Source organism: Genypterus blacodes, unplaced genomic scaffold, assembly GCF_046128005.1.
Source record: "Genypterus blacodes isolate CSIRO-AG114 ecotype Tasmania unplaced genomic scaffold, CSIRO-AGI_Gbla_v1 ptg000029l_1, whole genome shotgun sequence".
Lineage (NCBI taxonomy): Eukaryota > Metazoa > Chordata > Actinopteri > Ophidiiformes > Ophidiidae > Genypterus > Genypterus blacodes.
Window position 1 is genome coordinate 1,902,501 of NW_027466842.1, and position 15,815 is coordinate 1,918,315.

The 15,815-nt window shown below is 43.4% G+C and overlaps 3 protein-coding genes across 3 annotated transcripts in view; 1 reads left to right on the top strand and 2 right to left on the bottom strand.

Moving 5' to 3' along the window:
• ccdc24 (coiled-coil domain containing 24) overlaps positions 1–5,777 on the bottom strand; it is a 12,201-nt gene extending 6,424 nt beyond the window's left edge. The window contains exons 1-3 of the mRNA XM_076144752.1: positions 5,641–5,777; positions 5,186–5,348; positions 2,536–2,717 (exon numbers count right to left, since the gene is read on the bottom strand). Coding sequence (XP_076000867.1) covers positions 2,536–2,717; positions 5,186–5,335 — 332 coding nt within the window. The 5' untranslated portion in view covers positions 5,336–5,348; positions 5,641–5,777. The remainder of the gene's footprint in view (positions 1–2,535; positions 2,718–5,185; positions 5,349–5,640) is intronic.
• Positions 5,778–6,022: 245 nt separating this feature from the next.
• Positions 6,023–9,059, top strand: LOC142993925 (von Willebrand factor C domain-containing protein 2-like). The gene is made up of 3 exons (XM_076144477.1): positions 6,023–6,542; positions 7,360–7,489; positions 7,654–9,059. Exons 1-3 carry the CDS (start codon positions 6,201–6,203, stop codon positions 7,842–7,844), a joined length of 663 nt encoding a protein of 220 aa, XP_076000592.1. The 5' UTR covers positions 6,023–6,200; the 3' UTR covers positions 7,845–9,059.
• Positions 9,060–11,311: 2,252 nt separating this feature from the next.
• The window catches only part of b4galt2 (UDP-Gal:betaGlcNAc beta 1,4- galactosyltransferase, polypeptide 2), an 81,918-nt gene continuing 77,414 nt past the window's right edge, over positions 11,312–15,815 (bottom strand). Inside the window, exon 7 of the mRNA XM_076144754.1 lies at positions 11,312–12,991. Coding sequence (XP_076000869.1) covers positions 12,841–12,991 — 151 coding nt within the window. The 3' untranslated portion in view covers positions 11,312–12,840. The remainder of the gene's footprint in view (positions 12,992–15,815) is intronic.

Genomic DNA, 15,815 nt, shown 5'->3' on the forward strand with positions numbered 1-15,815 from the left:
CCACTGGACAAACAAATTCCCCGTGAATAACTGGGGCTGTATGTTTTGTTTTGTTTTATAGTCTTTACGTGGGGAGAACTCCTCTGTTCAACTAAACACTCAGTGACAATGGAATCAATGTTTGTGCGTGTGTGTGTGTGTGTGTGTTAGGGCCACACAGGAGCGACTTTTACAAGGCACACACCCACTTATCCACACACACAAACATACAAACTCTCACAATAGGAGCCTATGTTGCCAAATGAACTACTTTTAGACATTTTGCTATAAACACAGGAATTTCATTTGGTTAAAGCACACACTCACACTGACACACACACACGGGCATGCACATAATAATTTCCGGTTGAGAGCAGGAAATAGAGAGGGGTGATATTGTTCTCCGCCTTCATGCTTTAGCAATATTTTCTCAATTTCCATGCCAACAAAGCAAAAAAATAAATGGAACTGAATCGACAGTTACAGGGTTCTGGAGAGATACTAAGCGGAAGTGCCATTACAGGGGGAAACGTTTGCTTCTCAAAGCCAATTCAGCTGGTACACACTTGGGATTTAGCCTTATTGAACGATCACAGACCTAAAACCCACGCACACACAGCACACACAGCACACACAGCACACACAGCACACACACAAATATGCATCAAAGTCAACAAGAAGACTGCTTGCCAGCTTCAAAGAGAAGAAGTGATTTGTGCTGGCAGAGTTTGCGTGTCACCAGTTCTGGTTTGGGAATGTTTCCTAACAAGCACCACCAACAATAGGCTGGAGTTCTCCGACTGAATGTGGCTTTTTGGAAAATATTTACATACCGACAAATGAGTGTGAGCAAACACAGTTCACATCTTGCTCAAGGACACAGAGATATGAGTCAGTCTTTAACATCACTGCTGTCCAGATTTAAAAGAGTCCATTGCCAATTTCACATCATTTCACATTTTAAACCGTTAATTGAATCAATTCTGGAAAAAGAATGTGCATGTAGTTTCTCTAGTAAACATTTTCCCCAACTAGAGGACAACTAGGACCAAAGGGTCTCCAGCTGCTATCGTTTAACAACACAACATAAAATCGACACAAAGAAAAGAAATTTGAATAGTCGACAAATTGACAGGCAGTAAAACAAAAACAAACAAAGAGAAAAACAGAGAACAATCAATCAGAGTTGAGCTTTTCCCCCAAAAGGCCACAGCAGCACCAGAGGGGCGAGCTGAGGGCAGCATTCCTGCCAGCAGCCGGCTCGTTGCTGGGATAATTATGAGCTCACACGCACACGCACACGCACCAGACACACACACGCACACACACACACACGTTTTTATACATGCTCATTAAGTCTAATTTACAGTAGATGGCAGCTTGGCTTCATGTCTAGACAAACAGTCATAGATTAGTGAGTTCATTTTGTCTTATTGTAATGTTGTTGACTCCGGCGATTAACTGTAATAACTTAATAAACAATGAAGTGTACCATAAAACAAGCTCACGTTATAAATTACATAATTTTGTTGAATTGTTGCGTAGTATAATAATGATGTCATGCTGGTTGCGGGCTAACAGGTTTTATTTTTGCCTCGCTAAGACGACGGCGGCCGCGGCGAGTTTAGCACCACTACATGAGCAGCTTGTGTCTCCCTGATGGCTGCACGTTTTCATTATGCTGCGGATAAACATTTTACAGCCTCAGAGTGGACGTGTAGCCTTCCAGTTTACGGCCAGAGATATATTCTGCACTATATAGCCGTGCGGTGTAAAGTTGAGGCCGGTGTCGGGAATTTGGCGTGGAAATCATAGCCGTGTCTCCCTCCTGTAATTCTATTGTTCCCGACAAATCCCCCGGCCATTTCGCAACATCCCAAAACGCCGAAAGCCTTCTGCTCTTCTCCTTTTTCATCCCGTTTGTAACTGACTGGAGGGGGGGGGGGGGAAACAATGGAGCGTTTTATTGCAGTCTTTGTTAACTGGAAAAATGAGGCGGAGGGCGTGAGAGCCGGTCTGAACCTTCGAACTGAGTCGTCCTTTAGTAAACGCGAAGCCGAGAGGGAATTGTTGCGCTTGGGTTTAGATCATTAAACAGGCGGAAACCCTAGGAGAAAGACAAAACACACTCACAGGCTTGATCAAGAGGGAAATGGCCGGCGTTTAAAGAGATAAATGTCCCCTTATGATCCTAATTAATGACTTTAATTGGCAGTTTATATGCGCGGAGTGATAAATTAAGTGCTTCACTGTCTCCTCACAACACGGGAGCTGTCTGAATGTGAATGTGCAGCTTGAAAATCTCACCTGGAATCGAAAATAGAAAAAAATCATTTTCTGCTCTGCTGTATTTTTGTAAGGCTCAAGGACGGAATGTGCAGGGAGTGAGTGTGACAATAGGTGGAACCTTTCAGAGAGGAATCAATGGATGTGTCAATAATTTAGTGGTAGTCAGCTCTCTGTGTGTGTGTGTGTGTGTGTGTGTGTGTGTGTGTGTGTGTGTGTGTGTGTGTGTGTGTGTGTGTGTGTGTGTGTGTGTGTGAGACCTTTCCCCACCTCCCCTCGCTGGCGGCCTTCTCTCGGATACACCGCAGTAACATCCGGATCTCCGCTCTCACCAGCTCTTTGATTGCAGGGGGGTCGGCCAAACGCGGGAGTGGGGTCCCTGCCTGGTTTCTGTGGCGACCACCTTGTTGTTGCTGCTGCACGCCCTGCTGTATCTTGTGCCACCTCTCCGCCTGCAATAGTTAGTTAAGATGAACTCAATGGTCACATAAATGATTGAATACTAGCGGTGAATACACAGCTCAGGTGACACACACACACACACACACACACACACTCCAATGCGTGCCTTCTTGTTATTACTGAAACTGTAGAACTGTTGGTCCATACCTTTGCAAACCACGGCTTGATTTTGAAAGTATCTTGTTCAGTCAACAACAGTAACACTGTGGGTCGCAAAATGGATCCTGCCAACTGAGTTTTACGTTGGCCGAGCCGCTCGAATCACAAGCCTGTGTGTGATGTGGAGTTAGGCGGCCTTTGAGCCTGTGTAATTCCCCTGGGATTATGGGTGTAGATCTGGGATTTGTGAAAAACGAGAAAAGGTCAGTGGCTAAGCGTGACTTCCTCTCTGCTGACTCGCCACCACCGACTGCAGAGGCGCCGAACGCTCAGCATCCATGCAGGAGGTGAAAGCTTTTGCAATTAGCCGACGCATGAAACATTAGGAAAGCCAGGAGAATGGAAAGAGCCAAAGGGAAATGAAATGGGGAAAAACTAAAGCAGGGGTTTAAAAGAGAGGAGGAGGGGGGAGAGATAAAAATGTGTTTGAATGTGTGTGTCTGGATACCATTAACACCTCCACAGCTGCTGTCTGCCACTCATTTGCTTTCCGCTCTCAGTCGAAGACGCGACTTCAAAGAAACACACATGGAGGACACTAAACACATGTTCTCTGCGCTCATTTTGCATGTGTGCTTGTCCCATAACCTACCTTAACTACTCAGTATGAAATCTCACACTCACACACACACACACACACACACACACAGCCGTTTTCACTCACACCGTCTCTGTTTCTGGGTGTTAAGGTGTTTATATTACAGGACTCGTAGCTCAATGGTCAGACATGTTCCTGTTTTTGTTCAGCCTCTGATCTCATCCAGGAAGTATTTTAAGAGGCATGTTTGAAACCCGTAAGTGGCAGAAACTACCGGGAACTATTACACGGATTTCTTTTAATTACTTGGTGCAAAAATAATTAACTTTCACCAAGTTAGGACACTGGCATTTAGCGTGGAGACAGTGGGTGGAGTTGGAGGGGATGAAGGCCTAATACAGGCTCTGATCTAACCGCTGAAGACAATGGTGTCCTTGATGGGGACGATGGGCAGCACTGCAGGAATGAAGGAGTTACTGTACTCGCAGATCGACTATCGCTTTTCTCAGCGGCTCACTGAGGGATGAAATTCATTACATGTCGGCGAGGGAGAAGGAGGAGGGCCAGAGGAGAGAGGAGAGAGGAGAGAGGGGAGAGAGATTGAATGATAGGCAGCCTTGGGAGGAGAAAAAGAGAAGGAAAAGGGGGAAGAAAATGAAGCGATCCGCCCGTTGTGTAATAACTGAAGGAAACCTGCATGTGAGAGTTGAATGAGGAGCTCTGTGCTTTGTTTTTTTTTCTTCCCCGGAAATTTCTTAAAGCGCTCAGTTCTAACTCTTTCTTTCCGTCTAAGGGGCTTAACACTGAACCGCTGGCTATAAGTGCAAAAAAAGCAATGCTGAAAGTCAAACACACACCCACACACACACACGCTCATACCTGAGGCATACACAAATGTTTGCATGCGCGCACACACACACACACACACACACACACACACACACACACACACAAGCAAGTCAGTGTATATGTGTTACTAATGGTTTTATCAAGAGTAGGGTTGAGCCTTTTTATTCCTGTTATAGACTCACTAAGCTTGGGGGATGGTCCTCTCTCTCTCGCTCTCTCTCTGTGTGTGTGTTTGCAGATGGGAGTGTATTGGTATATTCCATATAAATGATCAAGACTTTTTTGTGGTATATTGCTTACAGTAGCTCAATCTTCACCCCAGGATCAGTCTATCAAGAGGGGTGTGTGCCACTATAATTGCACCTTAGTAGGGCCATTTCTCATCAGGCCTGTAAGTCTGATCTTGGCTGAGGTCATTTGTTTGACAGAGCTGAGGGAGAACATCTTGAGTGCTTTCCATGCGAGGGGCTTTGGGGCCAAGAGTTTTGTTGGGCTTGAGTAAATATTGATGTCTGTCTGGCTCCCACTCGGACCTCACTGGGCCAAAGTGCCAGTTAACCCACATTTCACTTTTATTAGGGAGTCTGGGAACCATTATTAATGGTTTTATGCAGCCGCACTAACACACAGCCGAACACCAGACGGCTAAAATTGCCTGGGCAGGAACGTTTAGTGGAGTATTTTCAGGTTTAATCTGGAGTCAGCCAAGCTCAAAAGGAAAGGATATCTTAAATAATGGAACTGTATAATGAAAGATAACAAATAGAATGGAATACTTAACATTAAAAATGAAAATGCAAAAACGGTATAACAGGGAAGACATTTTAAAGGCATCTACAGACAGGTTCAGGATTGTTTATGCAATGCAATTTCGTCTATATTTTTGAGAGGCTGGTCCTGAAACCATCTTACCTCCGAGTGTGCATCTGTGTACAGGTCCACCAGGCTTTCTCCCAGTGCTGCACGGACCTTTGACAGCTCAGACCGAGGAACATGTTCAGACATCAGGCTCCACAGAGACTGGCCCGGGGAGCACGCCTGGTTTCCATCTGCACACTGCATGTGAATGGCAGACCTATAGAGAAGAAACGGCAAAAATATTGAAACATCATCACTTCAAGATTGGGGCTGTTGGAATTAAAAGGAAATTGTTAGCACGTTATGAAATTGAAGAGACTTTGAAACAGTCGACAACATTGAACTGGGACGTGACAGGAGCACAGCTAACTAGTTGACAATGTTGACAAAAACGCGTTAAAGATTTCGCTTTGGTCAAGACTTTTTCGACTTCATGTTGTAACTGCATGTAAAGCGTGACATCGGCAGTAAACTTGTTTTGTTTGAGAGTAAACAGTAAAGTAGCTCACCCGGCTAGCTTCCTTGTAGCCCGAAGTATCCAGTATAAACAATGCCGTTACCAAGACGAAGTATCGCGAGACGTGCGGAACTTCAGCATGGAGACGAGTTGTAATTTAAATAAACACAATTTCATTCACGGTTCATGCTTATGCTGTATCATAAGAAGATCAGAGCAGAAGAACACGCTGGAAAAGTGAAACAAAAAAAGTTAACAAACATCTCAACATAGACTTTACTCATAGATAAATTAATGAAACAAATGAAACGAATGAAATGACGTAAGTTGGCTGATGATAATGTTTGGTGTTATAGCGGTAGATGGAGGTTGGTGTGAGTGTGAGCCCTCTGACTGTGCCCCCACCCACAGCCCCCCTCCCGGTCGGCACTGGGTGCAGCACCAGAAGCTCCAAAAACACTGCAAAGGAAACATCGAGGACTTTGCGCGTAGTAATAATGTAACCAAGTAGAAACTTTAAACTTATCGACCACATCCTAACAGGACCACAGTGGCTGCTTCACTGAACTTGTTCACTTTTTGTTGTTTTGGACGAGGCCAATCCGCTAAATCATGGCAAATGTTTCCAGAAAGTGCATAATACGCACGGTGGCTTTGGCACTGTTGCTTTGCGCACAGGCTGCGTTTGGTTTCTCGATCGCCGGGCACCAGGACGGCACCTGTGAGGCTAACGGCAGCTTATACTACGTGGGGGAATGGTACTTCCTGGACTCTGATCACTGCACTCAGTGTGAGTGTACGGCGGAGGGCCCTACTTGTGCCCGGACCGAGTGCACTACCCTGCCCGCCGCATGCATCCATGTCAGCCACTATCCAACCGACTGCTGCCCCAGGTGCGAGAAGATCGGGTGTGAGTACCGGGGAGTGGTGTACGAGCTGGAGCAAAACTTCCAGGTAATACTCAGGGCCACGGCACATGTGGATAATATTACCCTTATATTACACTGCGGGGAACAAAAAACGAGTTTGAAAGTGGCAGTTATATTTCAGGTAATTGGGAAATAATATTTGAAACATGTCTGAAAATATCATTTTTGTAAGAAAAGAATTAACAAAGTAGCAGTAACCATGCCAACTGTATGCCAACCTGTTGTGAAAAGAGGCCTATTTACCACACAATTCAAAAACTGCTCCACTCTCTCCCGAAGTTGTGCCCCGATTGTGAATAATGTGCTCATTATATTTGTCGCAAAACAAGATGTAGCCTGTTGTGAATTAAGTGCTGCTCACTGTTCCCGTGCGTGATTACACCCCTACATAAGTGCTCTCTCTATAAGTGTGGGTGTGAACCGTGCAAGCTTAATCAAGCCTGCATATCTGCTAGGTACTATTTCTCTCTACAATCTGGATCACATTTAGAAACGGTGATATGTAGGCAATAAGAGATAAATGGCGCCCCCTTGTGGACATACTCGCTATGCTATTGTCTCAAGATTCCTATTTACTCCATCAAAGAGACTGTGCAAGTATGTTTTGATCATTTTTATCTTATTTTCGCATTATTATTTATTCATAGTGTATGGGTATGATTTGCTGTGTATAATATTAAATCATAATTACTTCCAGGCTGGTAAAAACCCTGTGATTTGAGACTCACTTGTCAAATTTCCTCTGTTTGTGTGGGCTGGTGACTTGTGTGGGTTGTTGTGCTCATGATGTGTCTGTGCGCATGTGTGTCTGTTTCTATGTGTGTGCCTGTGTGTCTTCCCAGCCATCAGAGTGTGAGCAGTGCACTTGTGACAGTGATGGCATCGCCCGCTGTCTAGTTGCAGATTGCGCCCCTCCACCATGTGTCAACCCCGTCTATCAGCCAGGGAAGTGCTGCCCCGAATGCAGGGAGGGTAAGTTCACACTGGTGTTTCTGCAGAACTTCATGATGTCTACTCAATATGACTTCTGGAGCATCTGTAGATAGGTAGATGCAAGCAAATATCATCAATTTTGTGATGTCGTGTTGTTTGTTTCGGTGCAGTTCCACTAACCTGTCTTCCGTTTCACCCTCCAGGTCCTAACTGCTACGTCAATGCGTCTCGTAGCCAGGTGATTCCCGCCGGAGAGCCCGTCTGGGTTGACTCCTGCACCAAGTGTCGATGTCACGACGGCCAGGATGCAGGCTACTGGGAGGGAAACCGTCTCGCCAGCTGTTCCCGTCTCAAGAACTGCACCCCTGAACAAGCATCCATCCAGCAAAACTAAGCCCACCCAACAAAGGAACAGAACTAAATAAGAACCAAAGACGTGACTGTACATCAGAAACACATTCAAGATGAACACTCAATCCAAAATGTCTTTCATAGTGAGGAGACGCGTTTCATTAAAATGACAACTGATCAAGTTGTTTTGTTAGACGATTATTTCAGAGAGACTACAAGTTTGGCATTTACACACATTTGTTACCCAAAAGTGTTGTTTTTTAATTCCAGACATCTGCTTTGATGAACATTTATGCCATAAAAGCCGAGGTAATTATCAGATGGTTAGAAATTGTAATTGACCTGTCACGGATTGATGTGCTCAGCTGTGATGCAATGTAAACCAGAGAGTGGCTTGAAGAATTAGCAAAAAATATTCTGAAAGTGTTCTATAAATATAAATGCAGTACGACTTTCATACTGTTTGAAATATGAGACTGTGGTGTAACAGAAGCAGTAGATGTAGACATGAGCGCAATTGAAAACATGATTTCATTTAGTTTCTGCTTTTAATTTACTCAACTACTGCTTGTTTTTTCATGTGACCTTTCCTTGTACAGCTTAAGTTTCCCATTCAGTCAACCTGTATGAGGAAATGTAACATGGAGTCATTTGGCACTTAACTCCAGGTGTGTATGCAGTAGTCCATATTTATCATCATCCACAAATTCAGTCATGAGGGAACTTTGAATGAGACCAACAGAAATGAAGTGTTTATATACTTGCAGTGTTTGAGCTCATGCTGGCATGGCTTTGTTTTGGACACTTTAGATACCCAAGCCACTGCTGCACAGCACCGCTCAGAATCCTGACGACTGACAGGCTGTTATTACTGTTTCCTTGCATTGATTCTCTGTGAAGATGTTATAATGCGAGGTTTGGGATTAAATGTAAGGTTTATGTATTTTCTTTTAAATGATCAGAAGTCTTACTTACAGGAGTGCCCCGAGGGGAGTTTATAAGTGTATAAGTGTAAGAAACAGACTGACTAGAGATCTGAAAATGATCTGCCCCAGAAGTCATGTTCAGGCTGTTCATTGTAGTTTCAGTTTGTCTTTAATTGACTGAAATGAAAGGGAAGTGATGTGGATCACATCCTTTAAAAAAAGTGGTGTCAAGATGCTGTGTGACTGAGGTTGTGCTGGTAATATACACTAGATGTAATTAGAAAACAACAGCTTGTAATTATTCCAAATTAAAATACCTCATGCCAATTAAATATCTCTGACTTCCCTCTTTTGGCCATCAGTGTTGTTTTGTTTGGATTAAAAGAACCTGCCCTGATTTCCCTGTAGAGATTTTCTGCTGTGTTTAGTACCAGTGTGTCCCTCAAAGCAATAACAAGGTAGAAGTGTTGGAAAGTGAACGAGACACTGCAGCCTCACTGCTTTAAAGCTAATATCTGTATTTTTTTGTAATATACAAATTACATCCCTATAGCATGGTGGATGGTGGATGAAGATACACTTTGCAAAATGATATAGTGTTACTCGGCTGAATCACTGAGATCACATAGCAACAACAGTACCAGGTTTGTGTGGATTGTCATGGCAACAGGGAGAGAGGAAATGAGGTTTCCAAAAGCCGCACACATTACAGGAATTAGCTCCGTGAATCATTCCTCCTAAATTTCCTCTCCATCAATAGTCAATAAAACTGACAGCGGTGCCATTGCACAATCTTGAACCATCAGATTTATTGATTGTATAGAAAAAGTATGTTTGATATGACATAATGCATTCTATATAAGATATAACATTTTCGACATTCAATGTACAAAAACATAGCAAGAGATACAGTAAATCTTTAAAAATGCCTGCAGGCCTGAAAGTCCCGTCTGTCATTGTAGCGAATCAGCCAAAAAACAAACTGAAAACCATTTAAATCCTTTCACCACCAGGTGTGCTTGATAACTGGAACAGCTTCAAAAATCAGAGTCATTTTATGGATAATCAAGCACTCCTCGTGTGTTCTCTTATTCCCACAAACGTGAAATGATCCAAATACAATATTTCTCTCTTTGCATCTATAACCAGTACCAGTGTTTATACACACCGGGGCCACGTCTCTCTCTCTCAAAATCAGTTTTTCCCACATTATCTGTCACTCCTAATCTTTTCTTCTAAAGGAGCTGTTTGTAATATGCAGGAGGAGCCTTGCTGAATGTAGAATGAATTGAGTTCAAGTTTGATAGTGTATAAAAGAGGAAAATTCATCATATCAGCCATCTAGGGCAATAGAAATAATGTATGTCTCATCATTTCCACACTTAAAAAGAGCTATGTGTGCAATATTAGTACATTTATATAGTAAAACGAAATTGGAAATGAAGAAAGGATTGTATGGGCCTGCGTACGTCTGCCCTCCGAGGCCACTAAAACTCACATCAGGAGAATGCAGCACTCGACAAAAGATGCAGTGTGAGAGCCGGAGAGGCGAGGTGGTGGCACGGAGGTAATGATGAAGGCAAGAACTAAAGAAGAGAATAAGAAAGAGAGGGGGGGGGAAATGATGAGAAACAAATGGCACTGATTGAGGGACATAAAGGAGAAGAGGCTGAAGAGGAGAAGCTCTCCTGAGGGACATGGCCTGGACGGGCAACAAAAGGGGGGTTATTGGGATGAAATAAAAGGCAGGATGGCGTGAGTGTGTGTGTGTGTGTGTGACCTTGGGGTGGGTTATAAGAGGAAAGGACCAATCATACCATCCTACATTCTTCAGGCTATGATAACACTGAACAGATGGCAGCGTGTTTGCCTGAAGGCCCACAGAAGAGAAAGATAACCCAATATTATTCTTCCAGCTCTACTTCCAAACAGTAATATCAATGTACATACAACTTGAACAAGTGAAACTGATAAGTTTTGTGGTGTATGCATTTTTGTTTGTTTTTTTAAATATGACAAAAACATATTTTTAGTGTCAAAACACGTCAGAATTCATCACAAAGACACGATTTCATTCAAAGAGAATGACCTTTAACCCTGACCCTTACTGTACTTGTTGACTTAAAGGCATCAGTTTGGTATTGAGGCATCACAAAAAAAGAGTTAAAATAAAACCAAAACTAAGAAAAGAAAAGCAACACAATGAAGCTTTGAGTGGAGAAAAACCTTGTTGGTTTGACATGTACAGAAAAAAATGATTTAAAAATGTTCCAAATCGGGACAAAGCTTACTCTCTTGTCTGAATGTGTGTGTGTGTGTGTGTGTGTGTGTGTGTGTGTGTTTGTGTGTGTTCTGCTTAAGACATGCACTGCTGAATGTTTTGATTCATCAAGCCCATCACTTCAGATTAATAAAGCAGATCGCAGACAGTTGATAATAAGATCTGAAGGAGCAACAGGCCTGTCAGTCAAGCTCCCTGAACGACATCGTGCTCATTACCGCCTTAAATATCCACCATGTTCCACCAACACAATCCCATCGTCTCCTCCTCTTGGATACGATCGGCCTCCTTTTACAAGATTGAAATGAAAAGATAACAGAAACTAATATTGCCGCGTCTTAATGAGTAATTTTTCTTTTACCCCTTTTCATCAGACTTCCGGGTTACATCGTAGGCTTCATATAGTCAATGACCTCCGACCAAGATTCTCTCTCGTCTTTATGACGCCAGCGGAAGAGTCACGTATTCAGCTTTTAATTCTGCGAGCCAAGAAACCACCCTGACAGCTTGTCTCTGATGTTTAACCCTTCTTGTCCCATATGTGTACAGTAAACACAGCCCATCCTCAAGTAGCAATTTCTACTCCCGCAGATTGGTGATGTACCTGAAACAAGTTCCATTTTCTTTATTTTGTACACACAAAATGCTTCTGAAATGCACACACTAGCAAGAAATGGAGGTTTAATCTCCCTGTAGCGAACAAGAAATCTCCCAACATGAGCCACACAGGGTTAAAATCTCAACCTTCCATTCACATCCATCTCATCAATATGTGATAATATGTTTGCAGCTGTTGCCTAAGTTTCCATCGCTCCAATCTGTCGGAGTCTGTTCCCAAAGTTCCAGTCTGTATATATAAAAAAAAGAGAACAAAAGAGAGTTCTCAGGTGTTGTTGCCGTTGACGATAACAAAACAGGTTTTTATCAGCGTGTCCCAGCACTGTTTGAAGTCCTCCATGGCAGATGCAGGCACAATAAACATTCATTATCTGATACACCGGAGTGACTGATCGAGAAGTGAGTTCCAAAGTTGAGATAAACCTTCACTGATGCTTTGATATGCAAACCGTTCCACATAAATCCACACGGCACGTCAGTACATAAGGTGAATGTTGCAACTGGCTTCTTTCCTGTCATCCTTAGTTGATCCTCCGGGTTCGTTCCCACCTTCGTTTTCCTATCATCCATTCCTCATCTAGTACTTTTGTCAGTGGGCTGTAAAGAAGCCTGTTTAACTCAAACCGTGTCACTGATCCGTATTCTCAGCGATCCCCTTTGCTCCTTTGACCTCGCCATATCCCACAAATGCAATCCAACATTCCAGAACGTTCCCAGCGTGTCAAAAAGAAAACTGCATCATGTAAGCTCCCTTCCAGCTTTCCAAGGATTCTTTTCCCCCCACAAGCTTTGTCAACGGCCGTTTCAAAACACCATGCCAATCTTTAGGGAGCGACTGATATTTGAGACCCTGATTTTGGTCCAGACATCCTAAACTCGGAACTCGCTGATTGGCGACGGTTGGAGCTTTTGAAGCCTGCGGCCGGCCGAAAACATTTGTGAGCGGGAAACAGCACCTGAGTCCTGATTACAGAAGTGGCAAGCCGAAATCTCAATCAAAGAGAAAAAGAGAGAGAGAGAGAGCGAGGGAGACAGACGGAGATGATAGAGGGAAAAAGAGAGGGAGGGAGAGAGAGAGAGAGACTACAATGTGCTTATGGCTCCTTCTACCTCTCCTCTCATTTCCCCACAGACGTCTGTGATATGTGTTCTGCTTCATTTCTTCATGTGAGCTCTCCTTCTGTTCTCTCTCTCTCTCTCTTCTCGCTCTCTCTCTAACCCTTAAAAGGCCGGGGAGGCGGCTTTCCGATCTCCACAGAGATATTTGTGTACAGGGGGAACCTCTTGAACTGCACCACTCTGTAGGTCAGCGAGCTGATGCCGTCCTTCTTCATCGTGTTCTTGGTGTTCTGTATCTTATTGAATCTGGACACAAAAGAAGGAGAGAGATGGGGGGGGGGAGAGAGAGTCAGCGTGAGTAAAAGTTACACATTTTAGATTCATTTCCACAAAGTAAATCATTGAGCATTGAGCTCAGTGTGTGTTTGTGTGTATACATGTGTACAGATCTGCAGACAGAGAAGGGAAAGCGACACCATCTTCTGCTTTTCTCTTATTCAAATTGGCTACACACCTTTTTTTTTTCCTCCATTACACATCTTGACCAACAGGGGGTGCTAGGGCATCGCACTGTGACTCTGGACAGTAGCATGTCAGGGGGCTGCTTGAATTTCCCATCGGCTTTGACTTTTACATCAGCATCCACTTTGTATTTGACTTTCAGCAACAAAAACAGAAATCGCACTTCACAACGTGTCAAACTGTTAACTCGTCGCCATAAACTGCTCTCTCACTCTCGCCGCGATATCAACTCTGCACTAGGAATGAAAACGAGACCACGGCAGGCCAAATGTGTAACAGCGTGTACGCAAGACGCTTAGTATCCTCTACCTTTGTCTCTGTGTGGACAAAGGAAGAGCTGATGTATGCCAACACACACTTCATGGAAGACAGCAGCGTGACTGAGTCCAACACAAGATGTCTTTTTAATGATATGCTTGGACGTACAACTCCAGTTGGTGTAGCAGCCTGACACGGACCACTGAGTCGACAGAGACTTGTCAGGGCTGACTAGTGAAGAGCTCTCTCTCTCTCTCTGTCTCCCTGTCTCTCTGTCTCTCCGTCTTTCTCTCTCTTTCTCTCTCTTCCTCTTCCTGGCTTTCTTCTGTTTCTCTCGAATCAAATCACAAAGACCTTTATTGGCACCAATGGAAGGTGGAAAAATGTTGTCAAGCATCTTTCCCTTGCACAATAACAGCAATACGGAATAAATTGAATTACGTGTTTCAACTCTTATCAAGGCTTGGCACTTCAATTTAAAAGAAGGGGATATTAGTTTAAGGAAAAGAGGGGGGAAAAGGAGGGAAGGAGGGAGGATGGAAAGGAGGAGCGGCGAGAGAAATAGAGGGAGAGGCTGCGAGATAACAAAAGAGTAAATGAAAACTGGGAGGGGAAGCTGAGATCTTTAGATAAACCTATCAAACAGCTGAGAATAAACGCAATATAGATTGATCACACACACACACACACACACACACACACACACAGGTATCTGTAGACTCTCACTTCATTCTCTTTTCTCGTATTTTAACCAGACAGCGGGTGAGACAAAGACGAACCTCCTTGCACATTTTTATACGTTAGCCTAATTTCCCGAGCAGGTCCTAAGTGGGCTAAGCAAAGAAGGCCTATTTTAATTTCCACCCAAGGCCTCATGGGAAACCGCTGCAGACATCATATAGTATCAACATGGCGGCAGATTGTTTTGTTCTGGTCTGCGTTTTACTTGGCAACGTCCTACTTGACCCTGCTGCAGGAAAAAATGCAAAGGGACACCTGATTAGAAGGTCAACTAAACACAATGTTGAAGGTATATACTATTTTTATAGAAGGCAGACACTCACACACACGCACACACACACGGCGTATCTGCAACTGTTTCAGGATGATAACGTTTGAATGGAATATTGAACAATGTTACCGCGCAAGTCATTCATTCGCAGTGCAGCAGCAGTTGTCTGCTAGATAGAATTTGTGAGTGTGTATGTGTGTGTGTGCATGCAAACTGATACTTGCGCCCGGTGATGAATGTGGCTCTGTCTTACGTTTGCTGGCCCAATCTCTCATTGCTATGCCTAACCAGCATCCAGGCAAGACTGAAAGAATGGACTCCTGTGTTTGTGTGAGTGTGTGCATGTGTGTGTGTAAAAGTGTAGATGTGGGCGTGTGTGTGTGTGTGTGTGCTGAGAGGAGAGATAGTAAGCATTCATCAGTCAGAGACAGTCCAGAAACTGCTTCAGGTGGTAAACGCTGGACATCACTAGGCAGATACTTCAGATAAACTCTCCTTAAAGGCTCAATCGTCAATCTAAAGATCAACACAAAGACGCACAAGCTCAATGTATCTGTGCAGTGAGTGACAGACCTCTGTGTGTATGACTCCAGAGGTGAAATAAGTTTTTAAAGTTTTTTTTGTGTAATTTTCCGTCATTTTTATACTGGAAGGTAGTAGCAAGCAGGTGCCTGGAGCCAGTTTTCACCCAGTGTGAACAATAGCCCTGCAGCAATGGAGAACAGAAGTGGATCGATGTGTTTTCGGAACATTAAGGTGTTTGGGGCATTTCAGTCGATCTGGAAGTAAAACATTCAGAAGTTCAGCCTGAGTTGTTGTCTGTGTTTTTTTTTCTTCAGCTGTGCTTTGTTTCCATATGCAACACCAAATACTGAGAGAAAAAGCTGAATTTTCTTTTGTGTTAAGAAATACTGTGAGCCTTGGCTAAGTTTGAATTTGTAGAAGAAACAATGAATATTTTTTATATTTAATACATATCTAATATATTTATTCTAGGTATCTTTTATTATTTTAAGTGCAGAATCTATTATATCTAATTGCAGAATGAATTACATAATGACGAACCGAACAAGCAAAACAAACGTATCGTGTTTGATGCTGACTGGCAGAGGGAGCTCAGTGGAACAACATTTATGCATGTTGAGTCCCAGCACCAGTATTTAAAAGCACACGCTCTCTCTTCACCTCCTTCCTCTTTGTCCACATGAAACTCCTCTTGCTTTTGGAATTTCCTCTCAGCCGAAAGACATAATAATCACAAGAGTCCAGGCGGTTGCAGAGTTTTATTCATATTTTCTGCCCCTTGCTAACGGTTATGAATTATGTATCGGCTCCAAA

Bases quoted from the DNA above. Each gene is read 5' to 3' on its own strand.
- LOC142993925 (XM_076144477.1), top strand. From the start codon at position 6,201: ATGGCAAATGTTTCCAGAAAGTGCATAATACGCACGGTGGCTTTGGCA. The intron at 6,543-7,359 runs GTAATACTCAGG...GTGTCTTCCCAG, and splicing joins AGCTGGAGCAAAACTTCCAG to CCATCAGAGTGTGAGCAGTG. The intron at 7,490-7,653 runs GTAAGTTCACAC...TTCACCCTCCAG, and splicing joins CTGCCCCGAATGCAGGGAGG to GTCCTAACTGCTACGTCAAT.